Source organism: Penaeus chinensis, chromosome 5, assembly GCF_019202785.1.
Source record: "Penaeus chinensis breed Huanghai No. 1 chromosome 5, ASM1920278v2, whole genome shotgun sequence".
Classification (NCBI taxonomy): domain Eukaryota; kingdom Metazoa; phylum Arthropoda; class Malacostraca; order Decapoda; family Penaeidae; genus Penaeus; species Penaeus chinensis.
In genome coordinates this window covers 12,598,876-12,620,779 of record NC_061823.1, presented here as the reverse complement: position 1 = coordinate 12,620,779, position 21,904 = coordinate 12,598,876, and the positions used below count along the sequence as shown (strand labels likewise).

Here is a 21,904-nt window from a genome sequence, read left to right as displayed (position 1 = left end):
GTTGTGAGTTCGAATTAAATACATTATTGCTACTACATGACTGAATGTGCGCCGAAACGGTTTGTTATTCATATCACTATCATTATTATAACTATGCGTCATAGAGAAAATTCGTATATCGCTTTAAGAGAGGTGTCTTATCTAATTTGAGTATACTTGTTGACCTTAAAAAGGTTTAAAATGAAGATATAGCACTTTTTGAATATAAAGACCCGTTTCAGGGTAAAGGTAAAGGTCATGGCAGGTAATGGGAGGAGACTAGCCATAGACAAGGTTAATATGGATGACGTTACAGCGCTACTGGCAATATAAAAGATCAGCTGTCGAGGAACTGAGCACCAGTTGATTCTGAACCATCGACATGAACTTCGTAAGTATTTCGGAAACATGACAGCTGCTTCTTACAAACCAAGGAAAATTAAATATTGTACACTGTCCATTTGAAGTTATTTGTAAGTTTTATTTCGGAATTCATAAATGAAGAATTGACATATATTTTTACAGTTGATCCTCGCCTGTGTTGCCGCCGTGGCCGTCGCTGCTCCCCAGTACAGCTATGGGGTTCCTTCTGCTGAGTCTAGCGAGGAAGTCGCTGCTCCCCAGACCAGCTATGGCGCTCCTCGTGCTGCGTCCAGTGAGGAGGTCGAGTTCGTGCCAATCCTTAAGGACGACCGCGTTCACGAGGAAGACGGAACTTACAACTTCGACTTCGAAGCTGCCAATGGTATCCGCTTCTCCCAGTCTGGATCCCCCGACGGTGATGACGACGCTGTGGTCAAGGCCGGAGAATACTCGTATGTTTTTTATTGTTTTTTTTTTTTTTTTAAGATTTCAGTTTTTAGCCGTTTCTTATCAATTGATATCTCTTCTTACTTTGATTTTATCTCTTCCTTTATCTTGTATCGATTTTTAACATTCATTTTCAATATGTTACACCAGATACACCGCTCCCGACGGTACTGAGGTCCATGTAAAGTTTGTGGCTGACGAGAACGGCTTCCAGCCCCAGTCCGACGTCCTCCCCGTGGCCCCCGCTTTCCCCCACCCGATCCCTCAGTTCGTCCTCGACCAGATCGCCTTCGCCGCCGAGGAGGACGCCGCCGCCGCCCGCGCCGCTGAGGAAGATTCCGACGAAGTTGCCGCCCCATCTACTTTCTACGGCCGCCCCAACTAACTTTATACACGAACTATGTATTTATTCTATTTATATTTCAAATAGAATCCTAATGACGATTTCTTATGTTAATGCCCTTATTAATACTTCATATTACGGATGAAGTGTAAAGCTGCAACTTCCATCTTGTCATCACTGAATGATCTAGGTTGTATTAGATGCATTATCATTTCTATGCATTTATACACATGAATATATCCATTCTAAACACGCACATATATATGTGTATATATATGTATATATGTATATATCTATATGCATATATTCCTATATATGTATATATATGTATTTCTGCCCTTCTCTCTACATGTATATATGTATATATGTATGTATAAAAGCATGCATATGTATAAATATATATAAGTATATATATATATATATATATATATATATATTCGTATTACATACCTTACACATATACATACATACCCAAACACGCGCGCGCGTACACGCATACACTAATATAGATACATGTATATACATGTGTATGTATATACATATATGTGCGTATATAGTGAATGTGTATATATATAGATATTCACAAAAAATATAAAAGATGATACCGTGGAGTTGTACATCCATGTACATTTGAGAAGAGGAGAAAAAAAAAAAAAAAAAAAAAAAAAAAAAAAAAAAAAGACATTCCATCCGACATTATACAAGTTAGCAAAACGTAAAGAAACAACAATATATAAAATTAAAAAAAAAGAAAATCATATGACAGAGATCAACGGCATGATTTGAAGCAGGTATGCATCTTAGAATACATAGAATTATTCAACTGGGGCCGGATACTCAAAACAATTTACAATGTTGTATCTCACCACGGAGACGTTACAATGTCGTAAGACCTTCGAAGGCCATACGCGAAACAAAATTAGCAGCCTTGTTAAGACGTCACACATTGAAAAGTACCCTGTAAGTTACAATTGCTCCGGGGCTCTCGTACGGGTTTGAAACCGGAAATAGTACGGTTTATTTCCCGGTTACTCATTCGACAAAAACCTTTATTTGACAGTAACATACCTTTTCCATATTCAATACCGGGGATTTCCAGTTGCCTAGCATATTCTTTGTTTTTCATGTATTACCATTATCTTGAATCAAATATAAATTGACTGTAAATTGAGTTGACAGACGACAAACAACAATGTTTTGGTGGCTGCTCTTCTTTTAATTAAAATATATCTAAATGATTTCGATAAATCTTCATAATGCACGCCTTAGAAGATAATTCAGTAGTTGTAAAACAAAAAATATATAAAGTGTTAAACAAGAGCAATAAACTGTGCGGATGAATGGAGCTTTTTATTCGAACTTTGGTTAATTTAGAAAGTTAATGAATAAAATTATCGTTCATTCATATTCCCCAGATCCAATGTGAGTGTGTGAAGATTCCGTGGACTCATTTTACGTGGAGAGACGGGCAGATATGAGATAGATATATGGATAGACGGATATATTTATTTAAAAACAAACAATATTTTTACCTCTTTTTGTACATGGATATTTACACACGCATACAAATATATGTGTGCGTGTAAATTAGACATGTATATCATATATCTATTTACATATGTATATTGTATATGCGTGTGTATGTATATATATGTATAAACGTGTGTGTGTGTGTAGATATACATATACATATATGATTTGTGGATATATATACAGTATATACAGTAACAGCTTTTCATAAGATCATAGAGTCACTTATAGCAAGGACACTTTCCTGACAGAAAGTGTTCTGTTCTTTTCCTGACTTTTCATTGAATTAAAGAAAAATTGAGGAATAGGGGTTAGAGTGTATATGTTTACATCCATACGTATATATGGTGATTCTAAAGTTATTCTTTAAATTTCGACTCCGTGTTTTTATTACTGTTATCATTATTCTCCTGTAAAATCAATGTGTATATATAAGGAAATAATATCACAAAGTTAAAACAACAAAAAATAGTCAAAGAAAAAGAATGTATAAATTACATAGTACAAAGGATATAAAACTATTAGTAACTTAGTGAAGGTGAAGGTTACGCTCATTCCTGTTTCCAGGGCCGGAGTTTTGTGCGCAGGGAAGGTCAGTCCCAACTTTATAAGATGGGCCAGCGTTCATTCCAGTACCAGTATCTACTGAAACATCATCATGAAATTCGTGAGTGAATGTTCAAATATGTTATAGGTTTCTAATTCAAGGCTGCTTTCATTTCTGTTTAAGCACGAATCAGTGACATCATCCATTTTTTTTTTTCTTTCTTTCTTTCTTTCTTGACTATCTTATATATTTAGTGTTTTGTACCTCCGACTAAATGAATACCGCCATCTTCATTACCTCAGCTGATCCTCGCCTGTGTTGCCGCTGTGGCCGTCGCCGCTCCTCAGTACAGCTATGGGGTTCCTTCTGCTGAGTCTAGCGAGGAAGTCGCTGCTCCCCAGACCAGCTATGGCGCTCCTCGTGCTGCATCCAGTGAGGAGGTCGAGTTCGTGCCAATCCTCAAGGACGACCGCGTCCACGAGGAAGACGGAACTTACAACTTCGACTTCGAAGCTGCCAACGGCATCCGCTTCTCCCAGGCTGGATCCCCCGACGGTGATGACGACGCCGTGATCAAGGCTGGAGAATACTCGTGAGTAATGCTAATGCTTTTCATGAGAAATACTTCCAACTGTCAGGAATAGAAAATCAAGCTTGAAGTCTCTCATGGATTTGTTTCCTTATATATTTTAATATATTAAATGTATTGCAGTTACACCGCTCCTGACGGTACTGAAGTCCATGTCAAGTACGTGGCCGACGAGAACGGCTTCCAGCCCCAGTCCGACGTCCTCCCCGTGGCCCCCGCTTTCCCCCACCCGATCCCTCAGTTCGTCCTCGACCAGATCGCCTTCGCCGCCGAGGAGGACGCCGCCGCCGCCCGCGCCGCTGAGGAAGATTCCGACGAAGTTGTCGCCCCATCAACTCTCTACGGCCGCCCTAACTAACTTTATACACGAACCATGTATTTATTCTATTTATATATCAAATAGAATTCTTAAAATGATTTCCTATGTTAATATCCTTATTTATACTCCATATATCTTACTTGTAACGTCACCATCAAGTTAAAGATTTAGTGTTAGCATGTAACTAAAGGTTCAGTTTTCGCTAAATCATTTATAATAATGAAAATGAAAATATATATATATAAGTAAAGATATAATACGAATAAAATCGAATAAACAATCAGAACAGGACCTACATAAATGGGTTGCGATTATGTGATGCTAGAATTGCACACACTTTAACTTTTTAATTTGTTTATCATGTTAATACTTTGATCAACGCCACTTTCTGTCGATTGCGTTTAGTAGCTATACAATTGATATATAATACAGAGAAAGTAAATTGGTATGAAATTAAACTATTTCATACCTGAAATGGAATAGAAGAATTATACATATACATTGTATTTGTATATGTGTGTGTATCTGTATAGATATATGAATACATATATGTGTGTATAAATGTATATATACATATATGTATGTGTGTGAGTGTGTTCCAATCGGTTAACGTCTTTATCCAGCTATCACCCTACATAATGAGGTGCCCATTGTTTGTTTATGTATTTTATGTATATCATCCACTTCGTCCACTTCGCTACCTTTATCCTAGTCTTTATTTAAGCTGATCCCCGTCACTAACTTTCCCATTCATCTCTAAACATTTACTCATTTTCTTTCGAATGACTTCATGTAATCCACGTTTAAATGTTAAAGGATATGATGACAAGAAACCTCTTAAAATATTACTATATCTGCCTAATTCGTCACTTTAGTCTAGTTTTACAGCTGTCCCAGATATTCTTGTGAATGAGTCTTTCTAGTACCTTACCCTGTACCTCCACTTATCTCAGGTGTGATCCTTAGACTCTCCCAAATCGATTCGTGCATTATTGTAATTCCTTTGCTGACTCACAGTATACAGACATTTGCTTACCGACATGCACATCCCTTATTAAAATCTCTTTTCCTTGCAACCGTTTTCCTAAATATTTCCTCGAAGCATGCAGGAAACGGTTTTACTGGAATGGCATCGTTCTCTTTAATATTCCTTTTACTGTGATTTTATTATAGTTCCAGTTTGATAATCGTTCAGTATAGCTTTCTCTTCGGTGTTGATTTTTTTTCTTTTTCTCTCTCTCTTTCTATAAAGCTTCTAAAACTGTTGTCATTTTTACAAAACCAGATAATTTTATTCATAATCAATGAATACCATGTGTACAAAGGTTTCCTATACTCATTTGTTTTCTCCCGTATTTGGGTGTGTTTACATGTGGTCTGCAACTGAGATTCCACTGCAAAAGTCTTCCTCTTCCCAAAAAGTTCTTAGATTTTAATGTGCCTGAGATGTAATTTATGATGACACTTGTTTTTAAAAAATGGAAGTTACTACTACAATTTATACTATATTTGTATAAAGTGTATTGTAATTTTTTCCTCCCGTAGTGCTTTGCTGTTTGTTATATATTTATATATATATACTAGAATAATCCGGATGTTATATATGTATATGTGTGTTTATGTATATGTGTAATTGTGTGTGTATGTGTATATGTGTGTATGCGTGTGTGTGTATGTGTGTGTGTGCGCGCGCGTGCGTGCGTGCATACAGTATATATCTCTCATCCCTGTCTCGTTCCCCGCCCATATATCTCTATTTTCACATACTCACACACGTATTTATATTATATATATATATATATATATATATATATATATGCATATATAGATAGATTGATGTTTGTATATATATACTCAAACACATACACATATGTGTATATATGTGTATGTATATTATATAGTACATCTATGTGTATATATATGTAGAGTAAGATATGTGTTTGCGTGCGTTTACGTGTACATGTATTTACGTGCGTTTGTTTCTGAGCGTATGCAGTAGGTTCCATCTAAAATCCGCCATCTGCATTTCTTACAAATCCATTTTATATCGAAACGCCTTTGGTTTGCAAGTTTATGAGGATCTTCATATTATTACTGTCTTCTGAGTTAACGTGTCGATACATGTTGGGATATCATAAATAAATGGAGTTTCAGTCTCAGAGCACCAGAGAACGTTTATAAAAGTAAAAATGTAGCTGGAAAGCACCCGTATATATTTTATTTTCCTCATCTTATAGTTTATATGTTTATAAGTCTACTGCTGACAAATGACATACTATTTATACGTTGTGAGTTCGAATTAAATACATTATTGCTACTACATGACTGAATGTGCGCCGAAACGGTTTGTTATTCATATCACTATCTATATTATAAGTATGCATCATATAGACAATTCGTATATCGCTCTAAGAGAGGTGTCTTGTCTAACTTGAGTATACTTGTTGATCTTAAAAAGGTTAAAAATGAAGATATAGCACTTTTTGAATATATAGACCCGTTTCAGGGTAAAGGTAAAGGTCATGGGAGGTAATGGGAGGAGACTAACCATAAACAAGGTTAATATGGATGACGTTACAGCGCTACTGGCAATATAAAAGATCAGCTGTCGAGGAACTGAGCACCAGTTGATTCTGAACCATCGACATGAACTTCGTAAGTATTTCGGAGACATGATAGCTGCTTCTTACAAACCAAGGAAAATTAAATATTGTACACTGTCCATTTGAAGTTATTTGTAAGTTTTATTTCGGAATACATAAATGAAGAATTGACATATATTTTTACAGTTGATCCTTGCCTGTGTTGCCGCCGTAGCCGTCGCTGCTCCCCAGTACAGCTATGGGGTTCCTTCTGCTGAGTCTAGCGAGGAAGTCGCTGCTCCCCAGACCAGCTATGGCGCTCCTCGTGATGCGTCCAGTGAGGAGGTCGAGTTCGTGCCAATCCTCAAGGACGACCGCGTTCACGAGGAAGACGGAACTTACAACTTCGACTTCGAAGCTGCCAATGGTATCCGCTTCTCCCAGTCTGGATCCCCCGACGGTGATGACGACGCTGTGGTCAAGGCCGGAGAATACTCGTATGTTTTTTTATTGTTTTTTTTTTTTAAGATTTCAGTTTTTAGCCGTTTCTTATCAATTGATATCTCTTCTTACTTTGATTTTATCTCTTCCTTTATCTTGTATCGATTTTTAACATTAATTTTCAATATGTAACACCAGATACACCGCTCCCGACGGTACTGAGGTCCATGTAAAGTTCGTGGCTGACGAGAACGGCTTCCAGCCCCAGTCCGACGTCCTCCCCGTGGCCCCCGCTTTCCCCCACCCGATCCCTCAGTTCGTCCTCGACCAGATCGCCTTCGCCGCCGAGGAGGACGCCGCCGCCGCCCGCGCCGCTGAGGAAGATTCCGACGAAGTTGCCGCCCCATCTACTCTCTACGGCCGCCCCAACTAACTTGATACACGAACTATGTATTTATTCAATTTATATCTCGAATAGAAATCTTATAACGACTTCCAGTGTTAATGACCCTATTTATACTCCATGTTACGTATGAAGCATTAAGCTACAAGTTTTATCTTCTTATCACTAAATGATCTAGTTTTCACTAAATCAAGTATACATTATATCTATACACATTTATGTATATACATACATATACATAACTCTCTCGAGTCTATATATATTTATATATATATATATTTTTATATTGTATACCTTACACATACACAAACCTATATACTGAACATATACATAATCTTACCAAAAAGAAAAAGAAAATGATACTGAGCAATTGCACATTCACGTATATTCGAAAAGTAGGAAAAATGTTCCATCCGACTTTATAAAAGTTACCAATTGGTAACAAAAAAACGTTGCTGAAATTCAAAACTAAAAGAACAAAAGCATATCAACAGTGAATGGCAGGGAATGAATGAACTCCATTGTAGACTCGTTTTACATGGAGAGATTGACATATGAAATATAGATAATAGATGGATTGTGTGGTATTAAAAATATTAGTCATACACACATGTGTGTATACGTATTTATGCATATATATATATATATATATATATATATATATATATATATATATGCGTGTGTTATATACGTGTATATTATTATATTGCATATGTGTATATGTATAAACACATATATGTATGTGTGCGCGTGTATGTACATATATATACATATGCATATATGTGCATATATAGTGACAACTTTTCATAAGGTCATGTACTCACTTGTAAAAAGGACACTTTCCTGACAAAAAGTGCACTTTTCTTTCCATCACTTTAAATATTAGGACACTTTTCATTTAAAGAAATAAAGAAAAGGGGAGAAAGAGGGGCTTTAAGTGTACTTGTGTCTATGTATATTCATACGTATCATGATTCGAAAGTGAAATCATTCATTCGAACTCAATATCTTTATTATTATTATCACCATTACCATTCTTCAGTAAAATCAATGTATATATATATGAGAAATAATTATATTACTCAAAACTTATTAAACAATAAAACAGAGATAGACAACTAAAGTAAAGGAATAAACAAATGTGAAGTGCATAGCAAAAAGGATACTAGTAAATTAGTGAAGGTGAAGGTTACGCCCATTGTGTATAGATATAATATAATAAAATCACGGGCCAGCGTTCATTCCAGCACCAGTATCTACTGAAACATCATCATGAAATTCGTGAGTGTTCAATTATGTTATAGGTTTCTAACTGAAGACTGTTTTCGTTGTCGATGCTTTTCTGTTTAAGCACGAATCAGTGACATCATCCTTTCCTTTCTTGACTATCTCTCATATATCTAGTGTCTTGTGCCTCTGACTAAATTAATACCACAATCGTTGTTACCACAGCTGATCCTCGCCTGTGTTGCCGCTGTGGCCGTCGCCGCTCCCCAGTACAGCTATGGGGCTCCTTCTGCTGAGTCTAGCGAGGAAGTCGCTGCTCCTCAGACCAGCTATGGTGCTCCTCGTGCTGCATCCAGTGAGGAGGTCGAGTTCGTGCCAATCCTCAAGGACGACCGCGTCCACGAGGAAGACGGAACTTACAACTTCGATTTCGAAGCTGCCAACGGCATCCGTTTCTCACAAGCTGGATCCCCCGACGGTGATGAGGACGCCGTGATCAAGGCTGGAGAATACTCGTGAGTAATGCTAATGCTTTTCATGAGAAATACTTCCAACTGTCAGGAATAGAAAATTAAGCTTGAAGTCTCTCATGGATTTGTTTCCTTATATATTTGAATATATTAAATGCATTGCAGTTACACCACTCCTGACGGCACTGAAGTCCATGTCAAGTACGTGGCCGACGAGAACGGCTTCCAGCCCCAGTCCGACGTCCTCCCCGTGGCCCCCGCTTTCCCCCACCCGATCCCTCAGTTCGTGATTTTATTATAGTTCCAGTTTGATAATCGTTCAGTTTAGCTTTCTCTTCGGTGTTGATTTTTTTTTTTTTTTTCTCTCTCTATAAAGCTTCTAAAACTGTTGTCATTTTTACAAAACCAGATAATTTTATTCATAATCAATGAATACCATGTGTACAAAGGTTTCCTATGCAAATTTTTCTCCCGTATTTGGGTGTGTTTACATGTGGTCTGCAACTGAGATTCCACTGCAAAAGTCTTCCTCTTCCCGAAAAGTTCTTAGATTTGAATGTGTCTGATATGTAATTTATGATGACACTTGTTTTTAAAAAATGGAAGTTACTACTGCAATTTATACTATATTTGTATAAAGTGTATTGTAATTTTTTCCTCCCGTAGTGCTTTACTGTTTGTTATATATTTTTATATATATACTAGAATAATCCGGATGTTATATATGTATATGTGTGTTTATGTATATGTGTATATGTGTGTGTATGTGTATGTGTGTATGCGTGTGTATGTATGTGTGTGTGCGCGCGCGCGTGCGTGCGTGCATACAGTATATATCTCTCATCACTGTCTCGTTCCCCGCCCATATATCTCTATTTCCACATACTCACACACGTATTTATATATATATATATGCATATATAGATAGACTGATGTTTGTATATATATATACTCAAACACATACACATATGTGTATATATGTGTATGTATATTATATAGTACATCTATGTGTATATATATGTAGAGTAAGATATGTGTTTGCGTGCGTTTACGTGTACATGTGCTTACGTGCGTTTGTTTCTGAGCGTATGCAGTAGGTTCCATCTAAAATCCGCCATCTGCATTTCTTACAAATCCATTTTATATCGAAACGCCTTTGGTTTGCAAGTTTATGAGGATCTTCATATTATTACTGTCTTCTGAGTTAACGTGTCGATACCTGTTGTGATGTCATAAATAAATGGAGTTTCAGTCTCAGAGCACCAGAGAACGTTTATAAACGTAAAAATGTAGCTGGAAAGCACCCATAGATATTTCATTTTTCCTCATCTTATAGTTTATATGTTTATAAGTCTACTGCTGACAAATGACATACTATTTATACGTTGTGAGTTCGAATTAAATACATTATTGCTACTACATGACTGAATGTGCGCCGAAACGGTTTGTTATTCATATCACTATCTTTATTATAAGTATGCATCATATAGACAATTCGTATATCGCTTTAAGAGAGGTGTCTTATCTAACTTGAGTATACTTGTTGACCTTAAAAAGGTTAAAAATGAAGATATAGCTCTTTTTGAATATATAGACCCGTTTCAGGGTAAAGGTAAAGGTCATGGGAGGTAATGGGAGGAGACTAACCATAGACAAGGTTAATATGGATGTTACTGCGCTACCGGCAATATAAAAGATCAGCTGTCGGGGAACTGAGCACCAGTTGATTCTGAACCATCGACATGAACTTCGTAAGTATTTCGAAGACATGATAGCTGCTTCTTACAAACCAAGGAAAATTAAATATTGTACACTGTCCATTAGAAGTTATTTGTAGGTTTTATTTCGGAATACATAAATGAAGAATTGACATATATTTTTACAGTTGATCCTTGCCTGTGTTGCCGCCGTAGCCGTCGCTGCTCCACAGTACAGCTATGGGGTTCCTTCTGCTGAGTCTAGCGAGGAAGTCGCTGCTCCCCAGACCAGCTATGGCGCTCCTCGTGATGCGTCCAGTGAGGAGGTCGAGTTCGTGCCAATCCTCAAGGACGACCGCGTTCACGAGGAAGACGGAACTTATAACTTTGACTTCGAAGCTGCCAATGGTATCCGCTTCTCCCAGGCTGGATCCCCCGACGGTGATGACGACGCTGTGGTCAAGGCCGGAGAATACTCGTATGTTTTTTTATTGTTTTTTTTTTTTTAAGATTTCAGTTTTTAGCCGTTTCTTATCAATTGATATCTCTTCTTACTTTGATTTTATCTCTTCCTTTATCTTGTATCGATTTTTAACATTCATTTTCAATATGTAACACCAGATACACCGCTCCCGACGGTACTGAGGTCCATGTAAAGTTCGTGGCTGACGAGAACGGCTTCCAGCCCCAGTCCGACGTCCTCCCCGTGGCCCCCGCTTTCCCTCACCCGATCCCTCAGTTCGTCCTCGACCAGATCGCCTTCGCCGCCGAGGAGGACGCCGCCGCCGCCCGTGCCGCTGAGGAAGATTCTGACGAAGTTGCCGCCCCATCTACTCTCTACGGCCGCCCCAACTAACTTTATACACGAACTATGTATTTATTCTATTTATACCTCGAATAGAAATCTTATAAAGACTTCCAGTGTTAATGACCCTATTTATACTCCATGTTACGTATGAAGCATTAAGCTACAAGTTTTATCTTCTTATCACTCAATGATCTAGTTTTCACTAAATCAAGTATACATTATATCTATACACATTTATGTATATACATACATATACATAACTCTCTCGAGTCTATATATGTTTATATATATATATTTTTATATAATGTATACCTTACACATACACAAACCTATATACTGAACATATACATAATCTTACCAAAAAGAAAAAGAAAATGATACTGAGCAATTGCACATTCACGTATATTCGAAAAATAGGAAAAATGTTCCATCCGACTTTATAAAAGTTACCAATTGGTAACAAAAAAACGTTGCTGAAATTCAAAACTAAAAGAACAAAAGCATATCAACAGTGAATGGCAGGGAACAATGGTATGGTTTGAAGCAGTTACAGAATGTTAGAAAAACAGAGAAGTTCAATCATTCTTTAACTTGTGGAACATTCAAGTAATTAACTTTAATTTCAACTTTGCACATAATGTATTTCATATTTTCATAGCATTAGTATTTCGTGATAGAATTTTCAAGAAAACCATACCACAGTCCTCTATGCGTGTGTGTGTGTGTGAGCTTTTGAGTGCGAATGTGCATTTATTTGTATCTATGTATCCCTTCGTACGTGTATCTCACTTAGAGCTCTTTACTTCCACAGGAACACACGAATAAGAACTTCAAATGAATTACTGCTTTCAACTAAAAAATATTTGAATGATTTCATATAAATTTAAATTTTCATAACAAACGCCATAAAATATAATTCAGTAGCTGTAAAACAACAACAACAAAAAAACATAAAATGAACAAATGAGGAAAACATCAAATGAAGAAAATCAAACGAGGGCAATAAACTGAATGGTTTAACAGAACCTTTCATTCGAATTTCGGTTTAGAAAGTTAAGGTAATGAATGAACTCCATTGTAGACTCGTTTTACATGGAGAGATGGACATATGAAATATAGATAATAGATGGATTGTGTGGTAATAAAAATATTAGTCATACACACATGTGTATACGTATTTATGCATATATATATATATATATATATATATGCGTGTGTTATATACGTGTATATTATTATATTGCATATGTGTATATGTATAAACACATATATGTATGTGTGTGCGTGTATGTACATATATATACATATGTATATATATATATGCATATATAGTGACAACTTTTCATAAGGTCATGGACTCACTTGTAAAAAGGACACTTTCCTGACAAAAAGTGCACTTTTCTTTCCATCACTTTAAATATTAGGGCACTTCTCATTTAAAGAAATAAAGAAAATGGGAGAAAGAGGGGCTTTAAGTGTACTTGTGTCTATGTATGTTCATACGTATCATGATTCGAAAGTGAAATCATTCATTCGAACTCAATATCTTTATTATTATTATTATTACCATTACCATTCTTCAGTAAAATCAATGTATATATATGAGAAATAATTATATTACTCAAAACATTTTAAACAATAAAACAGAGATAGACAACTAAAGTAAAGGAATAAACAAATGTGAAGTGCATAGCAAAAAGGATACTAGTAAATTAGTGAAGGTGAAGGTTACGCCCATTCCTGTTTCCAAGGCCAGAGTTTTGTGCGCAGGGAAGGTCAGTCCCAACTATATAAGATGGGCCAGCGTTCATTCCAGCACCAGTATCTACTGAAACATCATCATGAAATTCGTGAGTGTTCAATTATGTTATAGGTTTCTATCTGAAGACTGTTTTCGTTGTTGATGCTTTTCTGTTTAAGCACGAATCAGTGACATCATCCTTTCCTTTCTTGACTATCTCTCATATATCTAGTGTCTTGTGCCTCTGACTAAATTAATACCACAATCGTTGTTACCACAGCTGATCCTCGCCTGTGTTGCCGCTGTGGCCGTCGCCGCTCCCCAGTACAGCTATGGGGTTCCTTCTGCTGAGTCTAGCGAGGAAGTCGCTGCTCCTCAGACAAGCTATGGTGCTCCTCGTGCTGCATCCAGTGAGGAGGTCGAGTTCGTGCCAATTCTCAAGGACGACCGCGTCCACGAGGAAGACGGAACTTACAACTTCGACTTCGAAGCTGCCAACGGCATCCGTTTCTCACAAGCTGGATCCCCCGACGGTGATGAGGACGCCGTGATCAAGGCTGGAGAATACTCGTGAGTAATGCTAATGCTTTTCATGAGAAATACTTCCATCTGTCAGGAATAGAAAATTAAGCTTGAAGTCTCTCATTTATCTCTTCCTTTATCTTGTATCGATTTTTAACATTCATTTTCAATATGTAACACCAGATACACCGCTCCCGACGGTACTGAGGTCCATGTAAAGTTCGTGGCTGACGAGAACGGCTTCCAGCCCCAGTCCGACGTCCTCCCCGTGGCCCCCGCTTTCCCTCACCCGATCCCTCAGTTCGTCCTCGACCAGATCGCCTTCGCCGCCGAGGAGGACGCCGCCGCCGCCCGTGCCGCTGAGGAAGATTCTGACGAAGTTGCCGCCCCATCTACTCTCTACGGCCGCCCCAACTAACTTTATACACGAACTATGTATTTATTCTATTTATATCTCGAATAGAAATCTTATAAAGACTTCCAGTGTTAATGACCCTATTTATACTCCATGTTACGTATGAAGCATTAAGCTACAAGTTTTATCTTCTTATCACTAAATGATCTAGTTTTCACTAAATCAAGTATACATTATATCTATACACATTTATGTATATACATACATATACATAACTCTCTCGAGTCTATATATGTTTATATATATATATATTTTCATATAATGTATACCTTACACATACACAAACCTATATACTGAACATATACATAATCTTACCAAAAAGAAAAAGAAAATGATACTGAGCAATTGCACATTCACGTATATTCGAAAAAATAGGAAAAATGTTCCATCCGACTTTATAAAAGTTACCAATTGGTAACAAAAAAACGTTGCTGAAATTCAAAACTAAAAGAACAAAAGCATATCAACAGTGAATGGCAGGGAACAATGGTATGGTTTGAAGCAGTTACAGAATGTTAGAAAAACAGAGAAGTTCAATCATTCTTTAACTAGTGGAACATTCAAGTAATTAACTTTAATTTCAACTTTGCACATAATGTATTTCATATTTTCATAGCATTAGTATTTCGTGATAGAATTTTCAAGAAAACCATACCACAGTCCTCTATGCGTGTGTGTGTGTGTGAGCTTTTGAGTGCGAATGTGCATTTATTTGTATCTATGTATCCCTTCGTACATGTATCTCACTTAGAGCTCTTTACTTCCAGAGGAACACACGAATAAGAACTTCAAATGAATTACTGCTTTCAACTAAAAAATATTTGAATGATTTCATATAAATTTAAATTTTCATAACAAACGCCATAAAATATAATTCAGTAGCTGTAAAACAACAACAAAAAAACATAAAATGAACAAATGAGGAAAACATCAAATGAAGAAAATCAAACGAGGGCAATAAACTGAATGGTTTAACAGAACCTTTCATTCGAATTTCGGTTTAGAAAGTTAAGGTAATGAATGAACTCCATTGTAGACTCGTTTTACATGGAGAGATGGACATATGAAGTATAGATAATAGTTGGATTGTGTGGTATTAAAAATATTAGTCATACACACATGTATGTATATGTATTTAAGCATATATATATGCGTGTATTATATACGTGTGTATTATTATATTGCATATGTGTATATGTATAAACACATATATGTATGAAAGGAGAAAACAGTCTATCGTGTTGATACTATGGTATAAAAACCCACAATGTAAAACTAGATTTATTGAAAATGAGACTACAGTTTCGGAATCCACCTGGATTCCATCTTCAGGTGGATTCCGAAACTGTAGTCTCATTTTCAATAAATCTAGTTTTACACCGTGGGTTTTTATAACATATATGTATGTGTGTGCGTGTATGTACATATATATACATATGCATATATATATGCATATATAGTGACAAATTTTCATAAGGTCATGGACTCACTTGTACTTTCCTGACCAAAAGTGCACTTTTCTTTCCATCACTTTAAATATTAGGGCACTTTTCATTTAAAGAAATAAAGAAAAGGAGAGAAAGAGGGGCTTTAAGTGTACTTGTGTCTATGTATATCCATACGTATCATGATTCGAAAGTGAAATCATTCATTTGAACTCAATATCTTTATTATTATTATTACCATTCTTCAGTAAAATCAATGTGTATATATATGAGGAAATGATTATATTACTCAAAACTTTTTAAACAATAAAGCAGAGATAGACAACTAAAGTAAAGGAATAAACAAATGTGAAGTGCATAGCAAAAAGGATACAAGACTACTAGTAAATTAGTGAAGGTGAAGGTTACGCCCATTCCTGTTTCCAAGGCCAGAGTTTTGTGCGCAGGGAAGGTCAGTCCCAACTATATAAGATGGGCCAGCGTTCATTCCAGCACCAGTATCTACTGAAACATCATCATGAAATTCGTGAGTGTTCAATTATGTTATAGGTTTCTAACTGAAGACTGTTTTCGTTGTTGATGCTTTTCTGTTTAAGCACGAATCAGTGACATCATCCTTTCCTTTATTGACTATCTCTCATATATCTATTGTCTTGTGCCCCTGACTAAATGAATACCACAATTGTTGTTACCACAGCTGATCCTCGCCTGTGTTGCCGCCGTGGCCGTCGCCGCTCCCCAGTACAGCTATGGGGTTCCTTCTGCTGAGTCTAGCGAGGAAGTCGCTGCTCCCCAGACCAGCTATGGTGCTCCTCGTGCTGCATCCAGTGAGGAGGTCGAGTTCGTCCCAATCCTCAAGGACGACCGCGTCCACGAGGAAGACGGAACTTACAACTTCGACTTCGAAGCTGCCAATGGCATCCGCTTCTCCCAGGCTGGATCCCCCGACGGTGATGACGACGCTGTGATCAAGGCCGGAGAATACTCGTACGTTTTTTTTTTTTTTTTTTTTTTTTTTGAGATTTCAGTTTTTAGCTTTTTCTTATCAATTGATATATTTCTTACTACTTTGATTTGATCTCTACCTTTATCTTGTATCGATTTTTAACATTCATTTTCAATATGTAACACCAGATACACCGCTCCCGACGGTACTGAGGTCCATGTCAAGTTCGTGGCTGACGAGAACGGCTTCCAGCCACAGTCCGACGTCCTCCCCGTGGCCCCCGCTTTCCCCCACCCGATCCCTCAGTTCGTCCTCGACCAGATCGCCTTCGCCGCCGAGGAGGACGCCGCCGCCGCCCGCGCCGCTGAGGAAGATTCCGATGAAGTTGCCGCCCCATCTACTCGCTACGGCCGCCCCAACTAACTTTATACACGAACTATGTATTTATTCTATTTATATTTAAAATAGAATCCTAATGACGATTTCTTGTGTTAATGCCCCTATTAATACTTCATATTACGGATGAAGTGTAAAGCTGCATCACTGAATTATCTAGGTTGTATTACATGCATAATCATTTCTATGCATTTATTCACATGAATATATCCATTCTAAACAATCACATATATATAATGTGTGTGTGTATATATGTATATATGTATATATCTATATGCATGTATTCCTATATATGTATATATATGTATTTCTGCCCTTCTCTCTACATATACATATGTATATATGTATGTATAAAAACATGCATATGTATAAATATATATAAGTATATATATATATATATATATATATATATATATATATATATATATACGTATTACATACCTTACACATCAATCGAAATACATACCTAAACACGCGCGCGCGTACACACATACACTAATATAGATACATGTATATACATATGTGTATGTATATACATATATGTGCGTATATAGTGAATGTGTATATATATAGATATTCACACAAAATATAAAAGATGACACTGTGGAGTTGTACATTCATGTACATTTGAAAAAAAGAAAAAAAAAAGAAAAAAAAAAAAACAGAAAAAAAACACATTCCATCCGACATTATAAAAGTTAGCAAAACGTAAAGAAACAACAATATATAAAATTTAAAAAAAAAAAAAAAAGCATATGACAGAGATCAACGGCATGATTTGAAGCAGGTATGCATCTTGGAATACATAGAATTATTTAACTGGGGCCGGATACTCAAAACAATTTACAATGTTGTATCTCACCACGGAGACGTTACAATGTCGTAAGGCCTTCGAAAGCCATACTCGAAACAAAACTAGACGCCATGTTATGACGTCACACATTGTAAAGTACCTTGTAAGTTACAACTGCTCCGAGGCTCTCTTACGGGTTTGAAACCGGAAATAGTACGGTTAATTTCCCGATTACTTAGTCGACAAAAACCTTTATTTGAGAGTAACATGCCTTTTCCATATTCAATACCGGGAAATTTCAGTTGTCAAGCATATTCTTTGTTTTTCATGCATTACCATTATCTTGAATCAAATATAAATTGACTGTAAATTGAGTTGACAGACGACAAACAACAATGTTTTGGTGGCTGCTCTTCTTTTAATTAAAATATATCTAAATGATTTCGATAAATCTTCATAATGAACGCCTTAGAAGATAATTCAGTAGTTGTAAAACAAAAAATATATTAAGTGTTAAACAAGAGCAATAAACTGTACGGATGAATGGAACTTTTTATTCGAACTTTGGTTAATTTAGAAAGTTAATGAATAAAATTATCGTTCATTCATATCCCCCAGATCCAATGTGAGTGTGTGAAGATTCCGTGGACTAATTTTACGTGGAGAGATGGGCAGATATGAGATAGATAGATGAATAGACTGATATATTTATTTAAAAACAGACAATGTTTTTACCTCTTTTTGTACATGGATATTTACACACGCATACAAATATATGTGTGCGTGTAAATTAGACATGCATATCATATATCTATTTACATATGTATATTGTATATGCGTGTGTATGTATATGTATGTATAAACGTGTGTGTGTGTAGATATACATATACATATATGATTTGTGGATATATATACAGTATATACAGTAACAGCTTTTCATAAGATCATAGAGTCACTTATAACAAGGACACTTTCCTGACAGAAAGTGTACTGTTCTTTTCCTGACTTTTCATTGAATTAAAGAAAAATTGAGGAATAGGGGATAGAGTGTATATGTTTACATCCATACGTATATATGGTGATTCTAAAGTTATTCTTTAAATTTTGACTCCGTGTTTTTATTACTGTTATCATTATTCTCCTGTAAAATCAATGTGTATATATAAGGAAATAATATCACAAAGTTAAAACAACAAAAAATAGTCAAAGAAAAAGAATGTATAAATTACATAGTACAAAGGATATAAAACTATTAGTAACTTAGTGAAGGTGAAGGTTACGCTCATTCCTGTTTCCAGGGCCGGAGTTTTGTGCGCAGGGAAGGTCAGTCCCAACTATATAAGATGGGCCAGCGTTCATTCCAGCACCAGTATCTACTGAAACATCATCATGAAATTCGTGAGTGAATGTTCAAATATGTTATAGGTTTCTAATTCAAGGCTGCTTTCATTTCTGTTTAAGCACGAATCAGTGACATCATCCATTTTTTTTTTTCTTTCTTTCTTTCTTTCTTGACTATCTTATATATTTAGTGTTTTGTACCTCCGACTAAATGAATACCGCCATCTTCATTACCTCAGCTGATCCTCGCCTGTGTTGCCGCTGTGGCCGTCGCCGCTCCCCAGTACAGCTATGGGGTTCCTTCTGCTGAGTCTAGCGAGGAAGTCGCTGCTCCCCAGACCAGCTATGGCGCTCCTCGTGCTGCATCCAGTGAGGAGGTCGAGTTCGTGCCAATCCTCAAGGACGACCGCGTCCACGAGGAAGACGGAACTTACAACTTCGACTTCGAAGCTGCCAACGGCATCCGCTTCTCCCAGGCTGGATCCCCCGACGGTGATGACGACGCCGTGATCAAGGCTGGAGAATACTCGTGAGTAATGCTAATGCTTTTCATGAGAAATACTTCTAACTGTCAGGAATAGAAAATCAAGCTTGAAGTCTCTCATGGATTTGTTTCCTTATATATTTTAATATATTAAATGTATTGCAGTTACACCGCTCCTGATGGCACTGAAGTACATGTCAAGTACGTGGCCGACGAGAACGGCTTCCAGCCCCAGTCCGACGTCCTCCCCGTGGCCCCCGCTTTCCCCCACCCGATCCCTCAGTTCGTCCTCGACCAGATCGCCTTCGCCGCCGAGGAGGACGCCGCCGCCGCCCGCGCCGCTGAGGAAGATTCCGACGAAGTTCTCGCCCCATCAACTCTCTATGGCCGCCCTAACTAACTTTATACACGAACCATGTATTTATTCTATTTATATATCAAATAGAATTCTTAAAATCATTTCCTATGTTAATATCCTTATTTATATTCCATATATCTTACTTTTAACGTCACCATCAAGTTAAATATTTAATGTTAGCATGAAGCTAAAGGTTCAGTTTTCGCTAAATCATTTATAATAATGAAAATGAAAATATATATATAAGTAAAGATATAAATACGAATAAAATCGAATAAACAATCAGAACAGGACCTACATAAATGGGTTGCGATTATGTGATGCTAGAAATGTGCACAGTAGCTATACAATTGATATATAATACAGAGAAAGAGTAAATTGGTATGAAATTAAACCATTCCATACCTGAAAGGGAATAGAAGAATTATACATATATATATGTGTATTTGTATATGTGTGTCTGCATAGATATATAAATACATATATATGTGTGTATAAATGTATATATACATATATGTATGTGTGTGAGTGTGTATGTGTGTATATATGTGTGTGTGCTCCTACCCTACTTTTATCAGCTATGTTCCAATCGGTTACCGTCTTTATCCAGCTATTACCCTACATAATGAGGTGCCCATTGCTTTTTTATGTATTTTATGTATATCATCCACTTCGTCCACTTCGCTACCTTTATCCTAGTCTTTATTTAAGTTGATCCCCAATACTAACTTTCCCATTCATCTCTAAGCACTTACTAATTTTCTTTCAAATGATTTCATGTAATCCATGTTTAAAGGTTAAAGGATATGATGACAAGAAACCTCTTAAAATATTACTATATCTGCCTAATTCAATCTAGTTTTACAGTTGTCCCAGATATACTTTGAATGAGTCTTTCTAGTACCTTACCCTTTACCTCCACTTATCTCAGGTGTGATCCTTAGACTCTCCCAAATCGATTCGTGCATTATTGTAATTCCTTTGCTGACTCACAGTATACAGACATTTGCTTACCGACATCCAAATCCCTTATTAAAATCTCTTTTCCTTGCATCTGTATTCCTAAATATTTCCCCAAAGCACGCAGGAAACGGTTTTATGGCATCGTTCTGTTTAATATGCTCCTTACTGTAATTTTATTACAGTTCCAGTTTGATAATCGTTCAGTTTAGCTTTATCTTCGGTGTTGTTGTATTTTATATAAAGCTTCTAATACTGTTATAATTATTTACAAAGCCAGATGTTTTTTATTCATAATCAATGAATACCATGTGTACAATGGTTTCCTATACTCATTTGTTTTCTCCCGTATTTGGGTGTGTTTACATGTGGTCTACAACTGAGATTCCACTGCAAAAGTCTTCCTCTTCCCGAAAAGTTCTTAGATTTTAATGTGCCTGAGATATAATTTATGACACTTGTTTTAACAAAATAGAAGTTACTACTGCAATTTATCCTATAATAGTTTATTGTAATTTTATCCTCCCGTCGTGCTTTACTGCTTGTTATATATGTTTGTGTATATATATATTGGAATGATCAGGACGTTATATATGTATAAGTATGTGTTTATGTATGTGTATGTGTATATATGTGTGTGTATGTGTGTATATATGTGTGTGTAAGTGTATATGTGTGTGTATGTGTATATGTGTGTGTGTGTGTATGTGTATGTGTGTGTGTATGTGTGTGTGTGTGTATGGGTGTGTGTGTATGTG

At 36.6% G+C, this 21,904-nt stretch overlaps 5 protein-coding genes and 1 long non-coding RNA gene across 6 annotated transcripts; all 6 read left to right on the top strand.

The window, feature by feature from the left end:
- Positions 1 to 361: 361 nt before the first annotated feature.
- LOC125025465 (cuticle protein AMP1A-like) lies at positions 362 to 1,174 on the top strand. Its single transcript, XM_047613476.1, has 3 exons — positions 362 to 370; positions 505 to 794; positions 940 to 1,174. The coding sequence occupies exons 1-3, from the start codon at positions 362 to 364 to the stop codon at positions 1,172 to 1,174; spliced, it is 534 nt and encodes a 177-aa protein (XP_047469432.1).
- A 2,422-nt stretch (positions 1,175 to 3,596) lies between these two features.
- On the top strand, positions 3,597 to 4,215 carry LOC125025633. Its single transcript, XR_007114904.1, has 2 exons — positions 3,597 to 3,801; positions 3,922 to 4,215. It is a non-coding gene; the product is annotated as an uncharacterized LOC125025633 (long non-coding RNA).
- A 2,548-nt stretch (positions 4,216 to 6,763) lies between these two features.
- LOC125025464 (cuticle protein AMP1A-like) lies at positions 6,764 to 7,592 on the top strand. The gene is made up of 3 exons (XM_047613475.1): positions 6,764 to 6,772; positions 6,907 to 7,196; positions 7,339 to 7,592. The coding sequence occupies exons 1-3, from the start codon at positions 6,764 to 6,766 to the stop codon at positions 7,571 to 7,573; spliced, it is 534 nt and encodes a 177-aa protein (XP_047469431.1). The 3' UTR covers positions 7,574 to 7,592.
- Positions 7,593 to 8,815: 1,223 nt separating this feature from the next.
- Positions 8,816 to 10,933, top strand: LOC125025463 (cuticle protein AM1199-like). The gene is made up of 4 exons (XM_047613474.1): positions 8,816 to 8,824; positions 8,996 to 9,285; positions 9,406 to 9,522; positions 10,846 to 10,933. The coding sequence occupies exons 1-4, from the start codon at positions 8,816 to 8,818 to the stop codon at positions 10,931 to 10,933; spliced, it is 504 nt and encodes a 167-aa protein (XP_047469430.1).
- A 49-nt stretch (positions 10,934 to 10,982) lies between these two features.
- Positions 10,983 to 11,793, top strand: LOC125025461 (cuticle protein AMP1A-like). The gene is made up of 3 exons (XM_047613473.1): positions 10,983 to 10,991; positions 11,126 to 11,415; positions 11,559 to 11,793. The coding sequence occupies exons 1-3, from the start codon at positions 10,983 to 10,985 to the stop codon at positions 11,791 to 11,793; spliced, it is 534 nt and encodes a 177-aa protein (XP_047469429.1).
- Positions 11,794 to 18,087: 6,294 nt separating this feature from the next.
- LOC125025460 (cuticle protein AMP1A-like) lies at positions 18,088 to 21,130 on the top strand. The gene is made up of 5 exons (XM_047613472.1): positions 18,088 to 18,092; positions 19,302 to 19,326; positions 19,584 to 19,873; positions 19,994 to 20,110; positions 21,118 to 21,130. Exons 1-5 carry the CDS (start codon positions 18,088 to 18,090, stop codon positions 21,128 to 21,130), a joined length of 450 nt encoding a protein of 149 aa, XP_047469428.1.
- The last annotated feature ends 774 nt before the right edge of the window (positions 21,131 to 21,904 follow it).

Excerpts from the sequence above, each read along its gene's own strand:
- LOC125025465 (XM_047613476.1), top strand. Across the intron at positions 795-939 it reads GTCAAGGCCGGAGAATACTC|ATACACCGCTCCCGACGGTA; the intron begins GTATGTTTTTTA and ends ATGTTACACCAG.
- LOC125025464 (XM_047613475.1), top strand. Across the intron at positions 7,197-7,338 it reads GTCAAGGCCGGAGAATACTC|ATACACCGCTCCCGACGGTA; the intron begins GTATGTTTTTTT and ends ATGTAACACCAG.
- LOC125025463 (XM_047613474.1), top strand. Across the intron at positions 9,286-9,405 it reads ATCAAGGCTGGAGAATACTC|TTACACCACTCCTGACGGCA; the intron begins GTGAGTAATGCT and ends AATGCATTGCAG. Across the intron at positions 9,523-10,845 it reads TTCCCCCACCCGATCCCTCA|GGTAAAGGTAAAGGTCATGG; the intron begins GTTCGTGATTTT and ends GACCCGTTTCAG.
- LOC125025461 (XM_047613473.1), top strand. Across the intron at positions 11,416-11,558 it reads GTCAAGGCCGGAGAATACTC|ATACACCGCTCCCGACGGTA; the intron begins GTATGTTTTTTT and ends ATGTAACACCAG.
- LOC125025460 (XM_047613472.1), top strand. Across the intron at positions 19,327-19,583 it reads GAGTTTTGTGCGCAGGGAAG|CTGATCCTCGCCTGTGTTGC; the intron begins GTCAGTCCCAAC and ends TCATTACCTCAG. Across the intron at positions 19,874-19,993 it reads ATCAAGGCTGGAGAATACTC|TTACACCGCTCCTGATGGCA; the intron begins GTGAGTAATGCT and ends AATGTATTGCAG.